Below are 17340 nucleotides of genomic sequence, written 5' to 3' on the forward strand. Positions count from 1 at the left end.
GCGTGCGCAAACTTCCCTTCCTGAAGCGAACGCGCCCCGTTATTTATCACCATTATCAATATTGCGCAACGACCTGCGCATGCGCGGCGGCTCTTCTTAACGGGTACGTCATCCATTATTTATTTACCATTATTAATGTTATCAATTACTGTTTCAATTAATTAATCAATACCAATCTCAGTTAGCATTCCTCGATCGGAGTGCGTGACTTTATGAGGGAATGAAAGAGGGGAGGGATTTAAAAAGAGCCCGTGAGTCGCTAAAGCTGAGGACTACATTTCCCAGCACGCAACGGGGGAGGGCAGCTGAGGAGCGGAACCGGAAGTGAGTCCATTTCCGCTACATACCGGAAGAGGCCTTATTCTCCACTGTGAGAGAAGCAGCGGTGGTGGAAACGGAGGCGAGGGCCGTTTTTTCTCCCCCAGGAATAAAACGCGGGGAAGGGAGTAGCCGGAAGTAGCCACCGCCGCCGTCGCCGCGATGGAGGAGAACGACTGGCGCAGCAGCAACTTCCGGCAGAAACTGGTTAGCCAGATGTAAGTGGCTACGGAAGCCTCGAGTGGACAAAAAGGCGCAGCTAGGCCGCAAACGCAGCCTACTATTATATCTGTGTTTATATCTAATATATTATATATTAAGTCTTTGGTTCTTGTGGCAATGAGTCCCTCAAGGAGCCCCGCCTCCTCTTCCTCTTCGCTTTCCCGCCATTGGAGGCCTCGGGGGATCATGGTAGTTGTAGTCCTAGTCTTACCCTCAGTCCTCTTTTTCTTTCTCTCGTTCTTCCTGCCTTTCCTCTTTTGCTCCTTTTCCTTCCTTCCCTTCCCCCTTTCATTCTTCCTCTTCCTTTCCTCCCCTGTTTCTTCGTTTCCTTCCTCTCCTCCCGTCTTGCTTTTCTTCATTCCCTCTCTTTCTTCTTTTCCTCCTTCCCTCTCTTCCATTTTCTCTCTCTTTTCCTTCTCCTTCTTCCTTTCCTCCCGTTTCCTTGTTTCCTTCCTCTTGTCTCCTTCCTTTCCCCCTTCCTTTCTTTCCTCTCTTTCCTTCCCTTTCCTTCTCCTCCTTCCCGTTTCCTCATTTCCTTCCTGTCTCCTTGTTTCCCTTCGTCCTTCCTTCCTTCCCTCCCTTCCCTTTTTCCTCTTCTTCCTTTCCTTCCTTGTTTCCTTCCTCCTTTCCCCTAGTTTCTTGTTTTCTTTCCTTCCTTCATTTCCTCTTTTCTTTCCTTTACTTTCATTTCCTTCCTCCTCTCTCCTTCCTTCTTGCTTCCCTTCAGTCCTCCTTGCATTCCCTTTAATTCTTTCTGTCTTTCCCAGCTTTCCTCTCCTTCCTTCCTTCTGATCTGACCGACCTCCATTTTGTTTCCTCCATCTTGTCCTCCGCAGCGAGGACGCCATGCGCAAGGCCGGCGTTGCGCACAACAAGACCAGCAAAGACATGGAGAACCACGTCTTCATGAAGGCCAAGACACGGGTGAGGCCGAAAATTAAGTAATTGATTATTAATTAATGGTTATTAATATTTATTAATATTAAATTATAGTTATCTATTTATTTTTATATTTATTTATTGTATAAATATTATATTTTTATTTATTATATTTATTTATTATATTATTTGTTAAGTGTTTATATTAGAAAAATATTGTATGTGACATTTTATGTAATATTTATCATTTTTATTTATTATAGGTAATTATTATATTTATTAGTTTATTATGTTTTATAAATATTACATTATTTATTATAAAAATATTACATTATAATTTTATTCATTAATTTATATTATTTTATATTTATTTATTATATAAATATTACATTGTATTTTTATTGATTATATTTATTTATTATATTATCATTTATTTTTTATATTATATAAATATAACATTACATTTTTATTGATTATATTTATTTATTGATTATATTATTTATCATTTATTTTTATTATATTATACAAATATCACATTATATTTTTTTCATTATATTTAATTATTACATTATTTACTATTTTATTTATTATTTTATATAAATATCACATTATATTTTATTGATTATATTTATTTATTTTCCTTTATAATTATTTGTTATATAATTATCACATTACATTTTATTGATTGTATTTATTTATTATTTATCATTTATATTTATTATATTATACAAATATCATATATAATTATTGATTTTATTTATTTATTTACCATTATATTTATTACATTATATTTTTAATTATTATATTTATTAAATAAATATTTAATTTATTTATTTTATATTTAATGCATACTTATTTATACAAAATGTAACAAACATAATAAATAAAAATATAGTGTAACATAATATGCTAAATATAATATATTATATAAATATAATAAATAAATATAACTAAATACCGTTTCCATTTCTCTCAATCCCTTTCTCTCTCTCTCTCCCTCTTTTCCGTTTCCAGGAGGAGTACCTTTCCCTCGTCGCGCGGCTCATCATCCATTTCCGCGACATCCGTAAGTATCGCCTTCCGGCGCAAAAAAGACGTGATTAATATTATTATTGTTACTATTATTAAAAGCCATAGTTCTTCCTCCTGTTTAAAAAACGGACCCAGAAACCTCTTTGTTTTGATCCGGCGCAAACGCCAAAAGAACGAAAACGGGGGCTGTGCGCTGTTTCCGCGCCGTCTGTTTTTCCTTCTTCTCTTGGTCCGCCATTTTTAATTTGGATTCTTTAATCCCTCTTAATCTTAGACAACAAGAAGACCTTGGCTTCAGCTGCGGCCGCAGGTAAGGGGTCACTTCCTCTCCTCCTCCCCTTCCTTCCTTCCCCTCTTTTTCCTTCTTTCCTTCCCTATTCACTTTTTCTCTTCCTCTTTTTTCACGTTCCCTCTCGCGTCTGGTTTCCTTCTTTTCTTCCTTTACTTTCTCCCTCCCTTTCCTTTCCTTTCCTTTCTTCTCTCATCTTTTCCCTTCCTTCCCTTCATCCCATTCTTAATTTTCTTCCCTTTCTCCTTCCTTCATTCTCTCTTCCCTTTCCTGTTCCCATTTTCTCCTCCCTTCCTCCTTCCTCCCTGCGCAACTTCTCTTTCATTCCCTTTCTTTCCTCTCTTCCCTTTTCCTCCTTCCTCCCTGCCGCAACTTCTCTTCCTCCTTTATTCCCTCTCTTCCCTCCTTTCTTTTCCCATCACTTTTCCTCCTCCTTCTTTCCTCCTTACTCTCTGCCATGACTTCTCTTCCTCTTTACTTCATTCCCTCTTTCCTCCCTCCTTTCCTTTCCCATCACTTTTCCTCCTCCTTCTTTCCTCCTTCCTCTCTGTCATGACTTCTCTTCCTCCTTCCTTCATTCCCTCTTTCCTCCCTCCTTTCCTTTCCCATCACTTTTCCTCCTTCTTTCCTCCTTCCTCTCTACCATGACTTCTCTTCCTCCTTCCTTCATTCCCTCTCTCTTTCCTCTCTCCTTTCCTTTCTCCTTTCTTCCTCTCTTCCCATTTCCTTCCTCTCTGCCACAACTTCTCTTCCTCCTTTCTTCATTCCCTCTTTCCTCTCTCCACTCTCCATTCCTCCTCTCTTCCCTTTTCCTCCTTCCTCCTTCCTTCATTCCCTCTTTCCTCTCTGCCATGACTTCTCTTCCTCCTTCCTTCATTCCCTCTCTCTTTCCTCTCTCCTTTCCTCCTCTCTTCCCTTTTCTGCCTTCGTCCCTCTCTTTCTCCTTCCTTCTCTCTTTCCTCTCTCCTTTCTTCCTTCCTTCCTCCTTTCTCCCTGCCATGATTTCTCTTCCTTGTGGGGCAAAAATAGCCACAGCGGTGACCGGTGGCACCTAGACCTTCGGACCAGTCACTCCACTTTGGCCAGACGTTGCCGGGGTCCTTCCTCTTCCTCTTCTTCCCCGCAGACCCCATGAACGCCCTGCAGAACCTGACCGGCGGTGGCGTCCCCGCGTCCGGAGGACCGTCCTCCATGGGGATGCCCTCGCGTCCTCCTCCTCCGGCCGCTCAGGGCCCTCCGCTGGGAGGGATGGCCGGACTCCCCATTGGTCAGCAGATGACCATGAGCAGTCAGCAGCAGCCGCCCCACGGACTCCCGGGCATCTCCGCCACCGGACAGCCAAGTAAGTCCTTGCGACGCCGCGGTTGGCGTGCGTTATGTTTTTGTGTTTCACGCCGCCATCTTGTTCCTCTCCTCCTCCTCCTCCTGCGCAGCTCAGCTCCAGCTGCAGCAGATGGCGCAGCAGCAGCAGCAGCAGGCAGTCGCAGCGTTGCAGCAGCAGCAGTTCCAGCAGGCGCAGCAGAATGCCATGCAGCAGCAGTTTCAGGTGCAGCAGCAGCAGCAGCAGCAACAGGCCGCAGCAGCCGCAGCTGCAGCAGCACAGCAGCAGCAGCAGCAGATGCAGGCCGCACAGCAGCAGCACCTCCTGAAGATGCAGCTGCACCAGCAGAGCCAGCAGCAGGTACTGGGGGCACTGGGAGGCGGGGACCAGGGGTCATGGGAGTACTGGGAGTCTGCTCCCATGGCTCCCAGGAATACTGTACTGGGAATCAGCTCTAGGGCATACAGGGAATCTGCTCCCTTTGCTCCCAGTAATACTGGGAATCAACTCTAGGTGATACTGGGAATTGGCTCTAGGGGATACGGCTCACATGGTTTCCAGGAATACTGGGAATCGGCTCTAGGGCATCCTGGGAATTGGCTCTAGGGGATACTGGGAATCAGCTCTAGGTGATACTGGGAATCAGCTCCCTTTGCTCCCAGTAATACTGGGAATCAGCTCTAGGGCATACTGGGAATTGGTTCTGGGGTATACTGGGAATTGGCTCTAGGGGATACTGGGAATCGGCTCTAGGTGATAATGGGAGTCAGCTCTAGGGCATACTGGGAATCAGCTCCCTTTGTTCCCAATAATACTGGGAACCAGCTCTAGGGCATAATGGTAACTGGCTCCCAGTAATACTGGAAACCATCTTGGTCCTGCCTTGTCTTTCATCCCTCTGCAGATGCAACAGCAGCAGCAGCAGCAGCTCCAGCGCATCGGCCAAATGCTGCAGCAGCAGCAGCAGCAGCAGGCCGCCCAGCAGCAGGCCGCCCAGCAGCAGGCCGCCCAGCAGCAACAACAACAGCAGCAGCAGCAACAACAACAGTCTCCTGCCACTGCGCAGCAGGCCATGCAGCAGCAGATGCAGCAGATGCAGCAACAGCAACAACAGCAGCAGCAGGTTTCTGCCGCGCAGGTGCCTCCTCCTCTGCCTCCACAGCCAATGGTCTCCCAGGCGCAGGGGCTCCCGGGGCAGATCATGCCGGTGGCCCTCACCCCTCAGCAGCTCAAAGTCATGCAGGTAAGGACGCCCCCCCTTGCCAGGCAGGACTCCTGGGCTGCCGTGTTGGCTTTTCTAGGAATCTCTGGGTCCTCTGGCGCAACTCTATGGTCAGCTTTAACCAATAGTCACACTGGAGGACCTAGAGGTTCCTAGAGAGGATACTCTGCTAGGCCTTTGTGGATCCTCCAGAGCAACTCCAGGGTCAACCTTAACTAAAAGTCCCACTGAAAGGCCTAGAGACTCCTAGAGAGGACACTCCGCTAGGCCTTGTATCTCCTCCAGTGCAACTCTGTGTTCAACTTTAACTAAAAGTGGCACTAAAAGGCCTAGAGATTTCTAGATAGGACACACTACTAGGCCTTTGTGGCTCCTCCAGAGCAACTCTATGGTCAGCTTTAACTAAAAGTGGCACTGAAAGACCTAGAGATTCCTAGAGAGGACACTCTACTAGGCCTTTGTAGCTCCTCAAGGGCAACTCTATGGTCAGCTTTAACTAAAAGTGGCACTGAAAAGCCTAGAGATTCCTAGAGAGGACGCTCTACTAGGCCTTTGTAGCTCTTCCAGCGCAACTCTATGGTCAACTTTAACTTGGTTTTCCTGTTTGTTTACAGGTAAGAGCCATGCAGCAGCAGCAACAACAACAACAACAGCAGGCCGCAGTCCAGGCGCAAGCAGTCCAGATGGGAGCCTCGAACCAGGTAAGAAAAAGAGCACAGGTTTCATTAATATGTCCTCTCTAGGAATCTCTGGGTCCTTCAGCACAACTCTATGGTCAATGTCTGGGAGATGTTGCCCTGGAGGACTTAGAGATTCCTAGAGAGGACACTCTACTAGGCCTTTGTAGCTCTTCCAGCGCAACTCTATGGTCAGTGTCTGCCGGATGTTGACCACTGGTTGGCGTTCGGCAGTCAGTGTTCGGTCACTACTAGCATCTTCCCACCACGTCCTGAGCCTGCCCCGCTTGACCGTCCGCCTCAGACGCCGCACACTGCTTTCCCCTCCATTTTTTGGTGGACTGCGCCATCTTTTCCTTACTTGTCCGTCCCTCTTTCCTCCCAAGATGATGACCGCGACCATGGCCCGAGGCGGTATGCAAATCCGTCCGCGTTTCCCGCCGTCCTCTGCCGCCTCCGCCGCGCCCCCGACCGCCATGCCTTTGCCCGGACAGCAAATGACGCAGGTATTTATGAAGCGGCGCCATGTTGCGTGACGAACCAAGATGGAAGGCGGCGGGTTTTAACAACAAATTACTTTCTCGCAGGTCAGCCAGAGCGGCCTGCCCATGATGTCTTCCGCGTCCCCTGTCCAGCAAGCGCAGACGCCGCAGCCGATGGCGCCGCCGCCGCCACAACAACAGCAGCCGCAGCCGTCGCCGCAACCGGGGCAACCCACCTCACAACCAAACTCCAACGTAAGGTAAGACGCTGGACGCGACACAAAAACGGCGCCGGTTGTGTTGCGAATGGCGCACTCTTTCTGTTTATTCACCGTTTCTTCGTTTTTTCCTCAGCTCCGGCCCGGCGCCGTCCCCCAGCAGCTTCCTCCCGAGTCCGTCGCCGCAGCCGTCGCAGAGTCCGGCCGCTGCGCGAACGCCGCAGAACTTCAGCGTCCCGTCGCCGGGGCCCCTCAATACGCCCGGTAACAGGCCCTTGGAGGTCACTTCCTTCCTTCCTTCCTTCCTCTTCACTTGTTTCCCTTCTCTTTTGTTATCTCCTTCCCTTCTTTCTCTTGATTCTCCTCTTCCTCTGTTTCCGTTTGGCGCCTCCGCTTTGTCTTTTCCTTTCTTCTTCCTCCTCCTGTTTTCCTCTTCTTTTTCCCCTCTCCTTCCTCTTCCTTTCCGTTCCTTCTCTCTTCCTTCCTTTTCTTTCTTCCTCCTTTCTCCTTCCCCTTTCATTCTTATTTCCTTCTCTCCTTCCTTTTTCTCCTGTCCTTTGTCTCTTTTTCATCTCCTCTCTTTCTTTCCATCCTTCTCTCTTTCTTCTCTCCCTCTTTTTTCTCCCTTGTTCTCTCCATCTTCTTCTTCTCTCCCTCTTTCTCTCCATCTTCTCTCTCTTTCTTCAATTAAAAAGATTGTATGTATAGCACTGTGTAAATTTACAGCGCTTTATCAATAAAGGTTAATAATAATAATAATAATAATAACTCTTCTCTCCCTCTTTCTCTCCATCTTCTATCCGTCTTCTGTCTTCCCCTCTTCCTCTTCTATCCTTCTTCCCTCCCTCTTTCTTCTCGCACTCCCTCTTTCTCTCCATCTTCTTTCCTATCTTTCTTCTCTCCTTCTCTCCCTCTTTTTTCTATCTTTCTGTCCATCTTCTTTCCTTATTTGCTCTTTCTTCCCTTTTTTCTTTCTTCTCTCCCTCTTTCTCTCCTTCTCTCCTTCTATCTTTCTTCTCTCCCTCTTTTCTCTCTATCTTTTTGTCCATTTTCTTCCCTTATTCTCTCTTTCTTCTCCCCTTTTTTCTCTCTCTCCCTCTTTCTCTCCTTCTTTTCTCCCTTTTTCTCTCCTATCCTTCTCTCTTTCTTCTCTTTCTTCTCTCCTTCTACCTTTCTTCTCTCCTCTCCCTCTTTTTCGTCTCTATCTTTCTCTCCATCTTCTTCCCTTGTTCTCTCTTTCTTCCTTCTCTCCTTTTCTCCTTCTCTTTTTCTACTCTCCATCTTCTTCTCTCCCTCTTTCTCTCCATCTTCTGTTCTTTTCTCTTTCTTCTCTCCTTCCTCTCTTCCTCTTTCCTTCCCTGCTCCTCTCCCTCCCCTTCCTTCTTCCTCTTCCTCCTCCGTATCTCTGACTGTCGTCCTCCATTTTGTCCCCCTTCCTTCTCCCCGAAGGCAATCCCAGTTCGGTCATGAGCCCGGCCAGTACAAACCAGTCCGAGGAGCAGCAGTACCTGGAGAAGCTCAAGCAGCTCTCCAAATACATAGAGCCCCTCCGGCGCATGATCAACAAGATCGACAAGAATGAAGGTAAGCGTGCCTCTTCCCCTCCATTGCGCCGATTGCCCAAAACGGCGAGGAAAGCGTTCTGACGCCTTCCGCTTCCTTTCCAGACAGGAAGAAGGACCTGAGCAAGATGAAGAGCCTCCTGGACATCCTGACTGACCCTTCGAAAAGGTACGATGCCCCTTTTTCCTGGAGGAATGGCGTCCTGCGCGCTTTTGGCGGCCATTTTAATTTCACCCGCGGCTTCTTCCCCTTCCAGGTGCCCCCTGAAGACCCTCCAGAAGTGCGAGATAGCGCTGGAGAAGCTGAAGAACGACATGGCGGTGGTGAGCGACGCGGTGTCAGGTTAGGGGTGCGGTTTTGGTGCGGGAAGTGCGGCACGTAACTTGTCTCCATCTTTCTTTTACGCATCAGCCGACCCCCCCTCCGCCGTCGGCGCCGCCCACGAAACAGCAGTACCTCTGCCAGCCGCTGCTGGACGCCGTCCTCGCCAACCTGCGTTCGCCTGTCTTCAACCACTCCCTCTACCGGACCTTCGTCCCCGCAATGGCTGCCATCCACGGCGCGCCCCTCGCGTATGTACACTCCTCCCTTCATCCCTTTCTCATTCCCCTCTTCCTTCCTTCCTTCCCTCCTTTCTTATTCCATCCTTCTCCCTTGCTATCCTTCCTTCCTTTGTTCTCTTTCTTTCTTTCCTTCCTTCCCTCCTTCCTCATTCCATCTCTCCCTTGCTATCCTTCCTTCCTGTCTTCTCTTTCCTTCCTCTCTTCTTTCTTCCCTTCCTTCCTTCCTTCCTCCTTCCTTCCTTCTCCATTTCTATCCATCCTTCCTTTGTTCTCTTTTCTTCCTTCCTTCCCTCCTTCCTCATTCCATCCCTCTCCCTTGCTATCCTTCCTTCCTTCCCTCTTTCCTTCCTTCCTCCCTTCCCTCCTTCCCTTCGTCCTTCCTCATTCCGTCTCTCTACCTTGCTATTCTTCCTCCTTCCTTCCTTTCTTGTTTTCCTTCCTTCTTTCTTTCCTTCCTTCCTACCCAGCTACCTACCTTTCATTCCTCTTTCCTTCCTTCTCATTCTTTCTCTCTTTCTGTTTTCCTTCCTTCCTCCCCTCCTTCCTCATTCCTCCCCTTTCTTTCTTTCTATCCTTCTTTCCATTTTGTTTTCTTTCCCTCCTTCCTTTCTTGCTTTCTCTCCTTCTTTCCCTCTTTCTTCCCTCACTTCCCTCCTTCCTCATTCCTTCCCTCTTGCTTTCTATCCATCTTTCCTCCCTTACTTGTTTTTTCCTTCCTTCCTTCCTTCCTTCCTTCCTTCCCTTACTCTCTCTTTCCTTATTTCCTAATTCCTTCCCTCTTTCCTTCCTTCCTCCCTTCCTTTCTTGTTTTTTTTCTTCCTTTGTTCCTTCTCTCACTCTCTCTTTCCTTCTTTCCTCAGTCTCTTTTTTCCTTCCTTCCCTCTTTCCTTCCTCCCTCCTTGCCTTCCTTTCCATGTCCTTTCCTTCCTTCCCGCTTTCCTTGTTCCTTCCCTCTTTCTTTTCTTCCTTCCTTCTTTCTCTCTTTCCTTTCTTTCTATTCTTCCTTCCTCCATCATTTCCTCTTTCTTTCTTTTCCCCCTTCCTCATTTCTTTACTCATTCTTTCTATTCTTCCTTCATCCTTTGTTTCCTTTCTTTCTTTCCTTCCTCATTTCTTCACTCTTTATTTATAACCCTCCTTTCTTCCTTCTTGTGGGTCCATTTTCCTCCTTGCCTGAAACTGCTGCGTCCACACTGGTCAAGCGTCCAGTTTCCTGGCCCATCTGTCCCTTTGTGCGTTTGTTGTGATTGATGCCATCCCTCCTCTCTCCGCAGTGCGCCCCCACCGCCGCCGCCGTCCCCCCGTAAGCGCCGCCGCGGTGAGGAGGAGGACCCCCGCCAGACGATCCCCAACGTCCTCCAGGGCGAAGTGGCGCGACTCAACCCCAAGTTCCTGGTCAACCTGGACCCTTCCCACTGCAGCAACAACGGCACCGTCCACTTGCTGTGCCTCCTGGGTGAGCAATGGCAGAATGTGACGCCGCGGCGGCACAGGAAACCCTTGCGGCCTCCGTCCGGGGGTTTCCAGGGGCTCTGCGCCACGCCAAAGGGGTGCGGAGGGTGGCCAGTGCCTCCACAATGCAAACGCCGACCCCTATGAAATTTCGTAAACGCGCGTTTTTCTTGCTTTCGCAGATGACAAGAACCTCCCGAACGTCCCTCCACTGCAGCTGAGCGTCCCGGCCGACTATCCAGACCAGAGCCCTCTATGGATAGACAACCCCCAGCAATACGGTAAGATGCGCCCGGCGTCCCCTTCGGGGGCGCACCTACTGTTAGGCCGCGCTGCCTCCGAATGACCTCCGACCTTTGACCTTTCCCCAGACGCCAACCCCTTCCTGCAGTCGGTCTACCGGTCCATGATGTCCAAGCTGCTCCAGCTGCCGGACAAGCACTCCGTCACGGCACTCCTCAACACTTGGGCGCAAAGCATTCGCCAGGCATGCCTCTCCGCTGCTTAGACGCTGCGCCGCGCCTCAGTCCGTCACGGAAAACGCGCGCCAGAAGCCTGGAAAACTCCCCGACTCCATTTTGGCACCTTTGGGTCGGCCATTTTGTTTCTTCGCCCTCAAATGTCTCCTTCCTGGTCACAGTTTGTGCAGTTTTGGCACAATGCAGGGGTTGCGTTTCGCGGTTTTACGTCTGTAAATTGACTAAAGGGGGACTTTATTTTTATTTTATGTTTATTATATTTTTGTTTTTTGGAACAGTGGTCGGATCGCGGTGGACGAGTTGCGCGTATTTTGTACGCGGAAAACAAAATGGTGGCGTTTCGCGTTACGATGTAATAATTGTAATTGATAATAATAATAATAATAAAGGTATTATCGTTCCAGCGTTTTCCTTTTTTTGATGTGATAAAATATCAATTTAATATGATAAAATATCAATTTAATAAAATATTATCAATTTATTATTATATTCATTTAATAGTATAAAATATATTATCAATTTAATATAAAATATATTATTGATTTATTATAAAATATTATGAATTTAACATAAAATAATATCAATTTAATGTGATAAAATATCAATTTAATATGATAAAATAATATCAAGTTAATGTGATAAAATACTATATTATAAAATATCAATTTAATATAAAATATTATGAATTTAATATTATAAAATATTATAAATTGGACTCCAATTATCTTTATTATTTTTTTATCTAAATTGTTTGCTAAATTATCTTTATTTTTTAATCTCCTTTTCTCCTCAAGGTTATTGATTCTCAATTATATAAATAAATAATAATTCATAGCCTCCCCAATCATGGAGTATACAGTGCTACCTCGGGTTACGAAATTAATTCGTTCCGCGGCGCCGTTCGTAACCCGATACATTTCGCAACCCGAAAAGCCGCTGGAAAGCCGCTAGCCGCGCTTCCGATTTGAATTTCGTGCCGAAACGCGCCGAAATTAATTTCGTAACCCGAAAAATCTTTCGTTACCCGGAACAGTTTTTTTAAATCTAACTTTTTCGTACCCCGGAAATTTCGTAACGCGGTCAATTCGTATCCCGGGGTACCACTGTATAATATTATAATATATATATATATATATATATATATGTTATTATGTTATAATAACATAGTATTATACTTTATTATAATATATATTATTATATATTTATAATATTCTAAATTATAATTTATTAGTATATAAATGTTTATTATTTATTAAATATTATTATTATTAAACTGCTTTTAATTTCGATACCCCACCCCTTTTGTCCTCAGCTTCCTTCCTAATTGCAAACCCACTAATTAATCCCAATTAATCCTATCCCTTCCCGCTTTCTTGATTGCCTTTAATAAAGTCCCATTTCCTCTTCATTGTAAATACTTTCTTTGGACTACATATCCCAGAATCCCCCTCATCTATCATAGCAGTGGATGCTTTTATTTGGACTACAGTTCCCAGATTCCCATGCAGGGACAATGTCAGTGGATGCTTTTATTTGGACTAAATATCCCAGAATCCCCTTTAGGGGCACTATCGCACTCAGTGGATGCTTTTATTTGAATTACATATACCAAAATCCCCTCAAAAACCATGCTTTAATTGGACTACAGTTCCCAGCATCCCCTTCGGGGCACCATGGCACTCAGCGGCTGCCATTCTTTGCAAGGAGGGCGATCCCAAGCCATTTCAATAGGGGTGAGGGAAAAACTGTTCCACACATAGAAATTCCCCCTATTTCAGCCCTGCATTGGAAGAGTCAGACAATGGAAGCCTATGGAAGGAGGGCGAAAATAAGGGTGACAGGAAAGCGGAGTGGTATGCGTCGGCGCGGAAAGCCTCTTCTGCGCATGGGCGAGGAGGGAAAGCGACCGTTGTTTGCGGCGAAGGCGGGGAACAAAATGGCGCCGAAGCCTGAGGCGAAGCGAGAAAAGCAAAATGGCTTCTGAAAACCGTTTCTCCTTTTAAATGCCTCAAATGAGTCCGTTTTTGGGGTTTTATGAGGCTTTCCCGCCTTTTGGGGCTGTATTTCCCAACCTTTAAACCTCCTGAGGCGATTTGAGTCCCATTACTGTGGTTTTTAAGGAGAGAAATATAATAAAAGAGTTATTTTTAATTGCCTGAGGTAATTTTTTGGAGGGAAATATAATGTTAATAATAATAATAATTACGAGCAACAATAATAATTAATACATCTACATAATATTCTTAAAGGTAATCGCCTCAGGCAATTGAATCTAATTTTTGGAGGGAAATATAGCAATAATAATAATTAAAGGCAAGAATAATAATGTATCTACATAATATAATTAAAGGTAATAATAAAGAGTGTTTTTAAATTGAATTTTTTTCGCGGGTTATATAATAATAATATTAATAATAATATTAACCTGATGATAATTGAAAAAAATAAGGCCCGGTTTCCTGTCGTTAAAATTCATTTGTTATATCCACAAACAAACACACCTTTGATCTGAAGGAAAGAAAACAATCATTTGTTTTTGTTTACTTGTTTATTTATTGTGGAAACATCTTGACAAGAAAAAAGATGATTTAACCCAATTTGAACAAAAATTATCCACAAATTCTCTTAATTCATTTTATTTTATTATGTAAATATTGTAAACATGTAAATATTGTAAACAACAACATATGTATATTTGTATATATGAAGCTCCTGAGGAGATTTCAAGGCACTGAAGGTTTTTGTGAGCTAAAAGTGTGCCACTTATAAGTGTTTTAATGTATATATATATGAAGCTCCTGAGAAGATTTCGAGGCGCTGAAGGGTTCTGTGAGGTAAAAGTGTGTTATTTACAAGCGTTTATATATATATATATATATATGTGTGTGTGTATATATATATATATATATGTATATGTATATGTATGTATGAAGCTCCTGAGGAGATTTTGAGGCGCTGATGGGTTTTGTGGGGTAAAAGTGTTACTTACAAGCGTTTTAATATATATCCTGAGGAGCTTATTATTTTTATTTAGACAATTAAATAAAAATTAAATTCAATTATTAATCAGACAGTTAAATTAAAAAATTAAAGCTTATTATTATTATTATTAATCAGACAATTAAATGTACATTAAATTAGATTATTAATTAGACAATTAAATTTTAAAAATTAAAGATTATTATTAATCAGACATTAAATATAAATTAAATCAAGTTAAGCATACTTCTGAGTCTATATATATATATATATATATATATATATATATAAAAATAATAACAGTGCGCCCGCGCCATACGCGGGCGCGCCATACGCGGGCGCGCCATACGCGGCCTTGAGCATACGTGTTCAAGCCACGGCGCGCGCGCGGGGTGGAAGGAGCAGCGCGTCCCGTTCAATTGAATGGGCGCGCACGCCCATTCCGCCGCACCGCCACACACGAGCCCCACTGTTTCCAATGGGGCTCGAGCATAGGCGGAATTCACCTTACGCGGAGGGATCCGGAACGGATCCCCTGCGTAAGGCGAGGACAGACTGTATACAGAACAAGTTACAGAAATTAATTGATTACAGGAATATCATTATTATTTATCATTTATTATTAATTTATTATTTTGTATTTTATTATGTAATTTTAAATTTCGGAGGAACCGATTCATTTCGATCGATTGATTGACGAATTTCCAAAACGGCATCTCAGAACAACAGACTTTTACCTCAATCTAATACATATATCTATATCTATATAGATATTGATATATTGATTTGTATTAATTTACACTTTCAATAGTACTGTTTTACCCTTTCTTTATATGTATATATATAAATAATAATATACAATGTTATGTATTTTAATGTCTAATATTTTATAATCTTTTATCATGTATTTTATAATCTTTTGTTTGTATTTTTAGACTTTATTTTATACTGAACAATAAATATATTGCTGTTTTTACTGTGTTTCAGTAAAGATCAATGAATGATGATGATGGTGATTCTTGCGGAGGGGTCCTTTTGTTTCCTTCCTTCTTTCCCTCTTTCCTTCTCACCCTCCCTTCACTCTCCTTCCTTCCTTCCTTCCTTATCTCATCTCTCTCTCCCTCCCTTCCCTCTATCCTTTCTTTCCTTCCTTCCTTTGTTTCTTCGCTTTTCTTCTTTCCTTTTCTCCCTTCCTTTTCTCCCTTGTTTCTTTCCTTCCTTCCTTCTTCCCTCTCTTCCTTCCTATCTTCTGCTTTCTTTCCTTCTCTTCCTTTTCTATTTCCTTCCTTCCTTTTCTCCCTTCCTTTTCCCCCTTGTTTCATTCCTTCCTCTTTTTTCTTCCCTTTCCTTTTCTCGCTTCCTTCCCTTTTCTCCCTTCCTTCCTTTTCTCCTTTTCTCCTTCTTTCCTTCTCTTCCTTCCCTATTTCCTTCCTTGCTTGCTTGCTCTTGCTTTCTTTCCTTCCTTGTCTTCTTTCCATGCTACCTTCCTTCTCTCTCTTTCCTCCCTCCCTCCCTCCTTCCCTTCCCTTTGCCCATTGAAAGAGGATGGGATATGTAGTCCAAGGGCTTTTGGGGCCTTCAGGGGCTTTTGTGTTGGGGAGTTCCTGCACAGCTTCTTCGAAGGGGAGTTCCTGCATGGCAAAAGGAGAGCATAACCCTCATCATGAAATGGAACAGTCACAAGAGACTCCCTGCCCAGCTTTCTCCAGCAGCCTGGCACTCAGTGGATGCTTTTATTTGGACAACATATCCCAGAATCCCCCTTAGGAGCACAATTACACTCAGTGGATGCTTTTATTTGGACTACATATCCCAGAATCCCCCTGAGGGGCACCATGGTACTCAGTGGATGCTTTTATTTGAATTGCATATCCCCAAATCCCCTCAAAAACAGCATGGGAATGGATGCTTTAATTGGACTACAGTTCCCAGCATCCCTTTCGGGGCACCATGGCCCTCAGCGGCTGCCATTCCTTGCAAGGAGGGCAAGCCCAAGTCGGTTAATAGGGATGAGGGAAAAGCTGTTACACAGGACCCCCCCCCCCCTTATTTCAGCCCTTCAGAGTCCGACCGTGGAAGCCTATGGAAGGAGGGCGAGACCAAGTCGGAAAACGGGTAAAGCAAAAGCGGAGCGGTAGGCGCCAGCACAGAAAGCCTCCTGCCTGCGCATGCGCGAGGCGGGAAAGCGGCCGTTGGAGACGAAGGCGGGGAACATAGTGGCGGCGAGGCCTGAGGCGAAGCGGGGAAACCGTTTAAATGCCTGAAATGAGTCAGTTTTCGGGGTTTTATGAGGCTTTCCCGTCTTTTGGGGCTGGATTTTCCAACTCAAAACCCTTTGCGTCTGGAAATGAAGTAGCGAGTCTAATTGTAACGAAGGTCCTTCTTGACAAGGTTTGTTCAGAGGGGGCTTGCCATGGCCTCCTCCTGAGGCTGAGAGTGTGTGACTGGCCCAGTGGATTTCATGGCCATATATACATGAAAAACGCTATAATAAATGCACACAGCTGAGCCTGGACGGCAGAGCAACAAGCCCAAGTTCTCTCGGTGCTGCATCCAAAGAAGTGGGTTTATATCAAGAAAGGCTTATGAGGATATCAAAACCATTTAGTCTTGAAAGTGCTGCCATTCTTCTCTTTCTTCATTTCTTCAGCGCATGGCCTGAGGCTGAGAGAGTGTGGCTGGCCCAGTGGGTTTCATGGCTAAGCTACGGAGGCATGTGCATCAGCCAGAGAGAGCCAGGACACTCCTCCCATACAGTCCTCCCCAAACACTCAAGTCCTATGGGAGAAACCCTGCCATCCAGCAAAAACGAGGCTGGCGGCGGTTACCCAGAGGACCGCAAGGATATATGATGATGATGATGATCACGATGATGATTATTATTATTAAGCTTTATTTATATAGCGCTGTAAATTTACACAGCACTGTACATAAAATCATTTAATTAGACGGTTCCCTGCCTTCTGCTTACAATCTGAGAATATTTATTAATGTATTAAATATTTGTATTGACTGAAGCTGCAATAGTTTTAAATCGGCAATTATTTTTCTCTTGCAGTTGTTTTAAGTTAGCAATTATTTTTAATCTAGCAGTGCTTTTTATCCCATTATTTTTAACCTAGCAATTCCTTTTATCCCACGTTCTAAAGACGGGAACTAAATTGGTGCCCGTCAGCGACAACTATTTCAAACTCACCAATGATTTAAGGACTGGCACCAGTCCAGTGACCAGCCCTTTATTAATAATAATAATAATAATAATAATAGTAATAATAATAATTTTTGTTTCCTGGCTGCCTCTCCTCTCTGCTTTAGAGTCCGGACTGAAACCCACTTCACTGACATTAATGGCCATCTCTAGCAAACAAAAATGCACAAACATTGTTGTTGTTGGTATTGCTAAAGTCTTGCCTTTTCTTCTGCCTCCAGGTCGACGTCTTTAAGGCCTGGTCCATCTTTCTTTTCACCAGTTCAACGCTCAGGGAGTGTTTCGCACCCGCCACCACCTTCAGAGGAAGGAGCAAAATAAAGAGACATTAGTATTTCTGCCATGCCATTGCTTTACTTTTAACCTTTTATATAGGAGGGAATGACCCTCGGTCCTTGCCTACAAACCAAATCTCAGCAGAGAATTGGGAAAGGCG

General features: G+C 44.5%; 1 protein-coding gene across 2 annotated transcripts; it reads left to right on the forward strand.

Moving 5' to 3' along the window:
• The first annotated feature begins 7 nt into the window (after positions 1-7).
• On the forward strand, positions 8-11118 carry LOC149308581 (mediator of RNA polymerase II transcription subunit 15-like). Of its 2 annotated transcripts, XM_089536052.1 has the most exons (19): positions 20-103; positions 286-536; positions 1377-1464; positions 2434-2485; positions 2726-2761; positions 3867-4082; positions 4174-4421; positions 4966-5304; positions 5898-5984; positions 6347-6466; positions 6548-6702; positions 6797-6924; positions 8110-8244; positions 8328-8391; positions 8480-8546; positions 8635-8795; positions 10061-10242; positions 10421-10519; positions 10610-11118. In XM_089536052.1, the coding sequence occupies exons 2-19, from the start codon at positions 481-483 to the stop codon at positions 10744-10746; spliced, it is 2370 nt and encodes a 789-aa protein (XP_089392178.1). In that variant the 5' UTR covers positions 20-103; positions 286-480; the 3' UTR covers positions 10747-11118. The 2 variants fall into 2 exon arrangements, with proteins under 2 accessions (XP_089392179.1, XP_089392178.1); XM_089536053.1 differs by lacking the exon at positions 286-536 and having other exon boundaries at positions 8-103.
• Positions 11119-17340: the final 6222 nt, after the last annotated feature.

Source organism: Sceloporus occidentalis, unplaced genomic scaffold (genome assembly GCF_023333645.1).
Source record: "Sceloporus occidentalis isolate IW3139 unplaced genomic scaffold, rSceOcc1.0.p SCAF_8, whole genome shotgun sequence".
In the NCBI taxonomy this organism is placed as follows: domain Eukaryota; kingdom Metazoa; phylum Chordata; class Lepidosauria; order Squamata; family Phrynosomatidae; genus Sceloporus; species Sceloporus occidentalis.

Excerpts from the sequence above, each read along its gene's own strand:
- LOC149308581 (XM_089536052.1), top strand. The coding sequence starts at position 481 with ATGGAGGAGAACGACTGGCGCAGCAGCAACTTCCGGCAGAAACTGGTT. Across the intron at positions 537-1,376 it reads CAGAAACTGGTTAGCCAGAT|CGAGGACGCCATGCGCAAGG; the intron begins GTAAGTGGCTAC and ends TGTCCTCCGCAG. Across the intron at positions 2,486-2,725 it reads CATCCATTTCCGCGACATCC|ACAACAAGAAGACCTTGGCT; the intron begins GTAAGTATCGCC and ends TCTTAATCTTAG.